The sequence below is a fragment of the Diaphorina citri genome, unplaced genomic scaffold (genome assembly GCF_000475195.1).
Source record: "Diaphorina citri unplaced genomic scaffold, Diaci psyllid genome assembly version 1.1 scaffold1283, whole genome shotgun sequence".
Classification (NCBI taxonomy): Eukaryota; Metazoa; Arthropoda; class Insecta; order Hemiptera; family Psyllidae; genus Diaphorina; species Diaphorina citri.
This window is the reverse complement of record NW_007378712.1, coordinates 174,641-177,950: the sequence shown is the minus strand read 5'-3', so window position 1 is coordinate 177,950 and position 3,310 is coordinate 174,641. Positions and strand designations below refer to the sequence as shown.

The following is a 3,310-nucleotide window of genomic DNA, read 5'->3' as shown; positions in this document are numbered from 1 at the left end:
GATGCATATGATAGTTTAGATAGAACAAGAGATTTGTAAAGAAGGAGGAAAGAATCAGGATCATCTACTTTATGCAGCTTGAGTTACTTTATGCAGAGATATTTGGAGTTAAAGTCCAAGAGTTACACACGGACGTATAGGGTTAGCCAAACGGGATTTATAATAATAACTGCTAAACTACAGCTGATATTGTCCCTCTACTAGTGCATAGAGTGCGTTTCAGAATTTAGCTTCATACAAAAAACTGAAAAATCGGATTTAATAGGCTAGTCCGGCCCAAGAGGAGCCTTCATATGTTTGGACCCTTTACTAGATACATAGAGGGAACTTTAACTACTGAGGTCACATGGTCCGGAAATCGAAGAGAAGAGCTATCACGAAACGAATTTTATCTGTTAGGATAAAGTCCGCCCCGAGCGGGAATTAGACCTAGATTCCCTACCTAATTATTTTTTAACTACTCGTATGACTCGTAATTAACTAGATAGTTACCTAAAATTAACCGTAAAACCAGACTTAACCAACGCACAGTTTGTCCATATTTTCAGTTCAATTTGGAGTGCGATGACAACAAGTGGAAATTGGCACTAATCGGTTCTCTGGATGGATTTGGAGCCCTCATTGGAACGCCTGTTTGTGCTTTTGTATCTGACAAGTAAGTGGTAATTTGATCCAGGCGGGGGCACACCATCTGCTGCTAACACTCAGCCTTTGGAGGGCTGCTATCTGGTACTTTGCCTCTTGAGGGCAGTATTTATTTTTATTAGAGCTGTTGAAATCCCATCGGTAAAGGCTTGTTGGTTTAACCCAATATGCCTGTTATGCCTCTTATAACATTAATGAAGTTGAGCAAAATCCAGCATGAATAATCAATCTAATGATCTATACTTAGGGCAGTATTTATTTTTATTAGAGCTGTTGAAATCCCATCGGTAAAGGCTTGTTGGTTTAACCCAATATGCCTGTTATGCCTCTTATGACCTAACATTAATGAAGTTGAGCAAAATCCAGCATGAATAATCAATCTAATGATCTAGGTAGGTACTTTCCAAAGTAGGCAACTAGGATAAGGGCTCAGTATTTATCTACGGTAAGAAGTGCGGTGTACTATATGCCGAAAAACGATGAAACTCTCTTTCGTGTTTATATAGGCCGGTTGGCGCTTCGAACTCTTGACGTTCGCACGCTTGATCCTTTCGATATGACGGAATAAGGCTCTAGTGAACATGAACCCTTATGAATCTCATTAATTAATTTTCTTTTCACTGTTCCAGGTTTGGTAGGAAGCGGGCACTTTGCTTTTTTTCCATGTGCTGCGTTATTCTGGGATTTATTCGCTCCTTTTCAGTCAACTACATCATGTACGCTGTTCTAGATTTCTTCAACGAGTTCTTGGATTTTGGCATTTTTGGGACCTCATTTGTTCTCTGTAAGTTTGAAATACACTTCAATTTGTTGAAATTATGCACGTTGAAATCTTTTTCTGGTCCTGCTCAGGCTGCGTGAAGTTAATGTGAGTAGGTGGGCTTGTCCCCGAATGGAGGGCAAAACGCCCGTCACTACAAACCTTAGCAGTTATACAGTGACATGTTGTGTCCAAACATAGTCAATCGACGAAGAAAATTTATGTTGACGAAGCAGTGTGGAATGGAGCAGTTGCAATTGGGAAAATATTATTAATAAAAGGTCATAAAAAGTTGTGAAAAATCCAAATCTGAGGTCAAAACTCGGAAAAAGTAACTTTAAAAGGTCGAAAATTCAATTTTTATTTGCCGTTCTATTGAAAAAGTTCGAAGACTAGTGACGTCAGAGTTGATTTACCGGTATTTTTAAAATCGATTTACCTCCGAATCTAATAGAAGTCGTAGAAGAAAAAGAAAAATTCCCTTTGTTTCTCATTTTTTTTGTTCTTTGACTTAGAAACCTCACTCAAGTTAGCGCAACTGCTCTATTGTATGAATCAGAGAACGACGTGCATTTATGTTTTGTGTGAACTCAGAGTGGGCTTTTTGTGTACGAGTCCAATTGGATGGCGATGGACTTTACTAGCGAACATAGCACGTATTTTGAACCAGCGTCCTTTTCAGGACAGCTTCCAAGGGAGTAAAATTACAGTGTTCTGACATTTTTTTTTTTTTTTTTTTTTTCGTCCTAAAGGATACTAGCGAATAAATCAGTCTAAGGACTTTTTCCTCTTAGGGCTAAAAAGACAATTTTCTTCAGCCCTATTCGAGCAGGCAAAATCTATCCCATTCTTTCTGATGCTTCATAACTTCACACATACGGTGCCGGCGATAGTATGAGTAGTAGGACAGGCCCTCTTCAACGTCTTTTTTCCAAGAGTAACAATCGCGTAGCCTGATTATCGTGGGGTCGAGAAGGTTAAACTATGGGACGAAACAAAATAAATTAATACTAATTTGTTTGTACAAGTCGTTATAACCACGGTTGGTCCTCAGTTCCTGACCAATGCTTGTACGATTCACAAGGTACCCAGTTCGATTCCCAAAAAGAAAAAATCTGGTGTGAACATCACACGACTTTCCTTATCCTATTGAATGGTGCTTATTTGGGTGTTCTGTTGTAACATTTACAATATCTCTAACCGTTTAGTCGATATAGCTGAAAACCGCCAAAAAGCGGTCGAAACCCGCCAAAAAGCGGTCAAAATACCGCCAACCGCAGCACCTATTTTCACCAAACGTTTTGTGTTGCATCCTTGTCACATTTATGAACTACATACCAAATTTCTAGCTTATACCGTTCCCGAGATATTGTTAAATTGCACCGAAAACCGCCAAAAAGCGGTAAAATGCTGCCAACCGTTGCACCGGTCTTAACCAAAAGTTTCGTGTCGCATCCTTGTCACATTTGACAGCTACATACCAAATTTCAAGTCTCTAGCTCTTACCGTTCTCGAGATATTTTGTTTACAGACAGACAGACACACGGACAGACAGACAGACAGACACACACACAGACAGACACACACACACGGACCAATGGCTGAAACTTTGGATTTAGGCTCTAGGGACCCCAAAACGTGTTTTGGCACTAAAATCTGACCATCGAAAATTTGACCCGATTACATTACTTTCCTTCCTATAGGATAAGGAAAGTAAAAAGTGTCGTTAAACCCATGAAAAAGTGACGTTAAACCCACAAAAAGTGACGTTAAACCCATGAAAAAGTGACGTTAAAACCATAGAAAAGTGACGTTAAACCCATAAAAAAGTGACGTTAAACCCATGAAAAAAGTTTGGTAATTTGTTATATTTACAGGATAGCTCCCGAATCACCCCGATGGCTT

At 39.4% G+C, this 3,310-nt stretch overlaps 1 protein-coding gene across 1 annotated transcript; it reads left to right on the top strand.

The window, feature by feature from the left end:
* Positions 1 to 514: 514 nt before the first annotated feature.
* On the top strand, positions 515 to 1,506 carry LOC108253135 (solute carrier family 22 member 16-like; the record flags this gene model as incomplete). The annotated part of the gene is made up of 2 exons (XM_017446521.2): positions 515 to 655; positions 1,275 to 1,506. Coding segments are annotated over 2 exons (373 nt in total), but the record flags the coding sequence as incomplete, so codon positions are not given.
* Between the last annotated feature and the right edge of the window lie 1,804 nt (positions 1,507 to 3,310).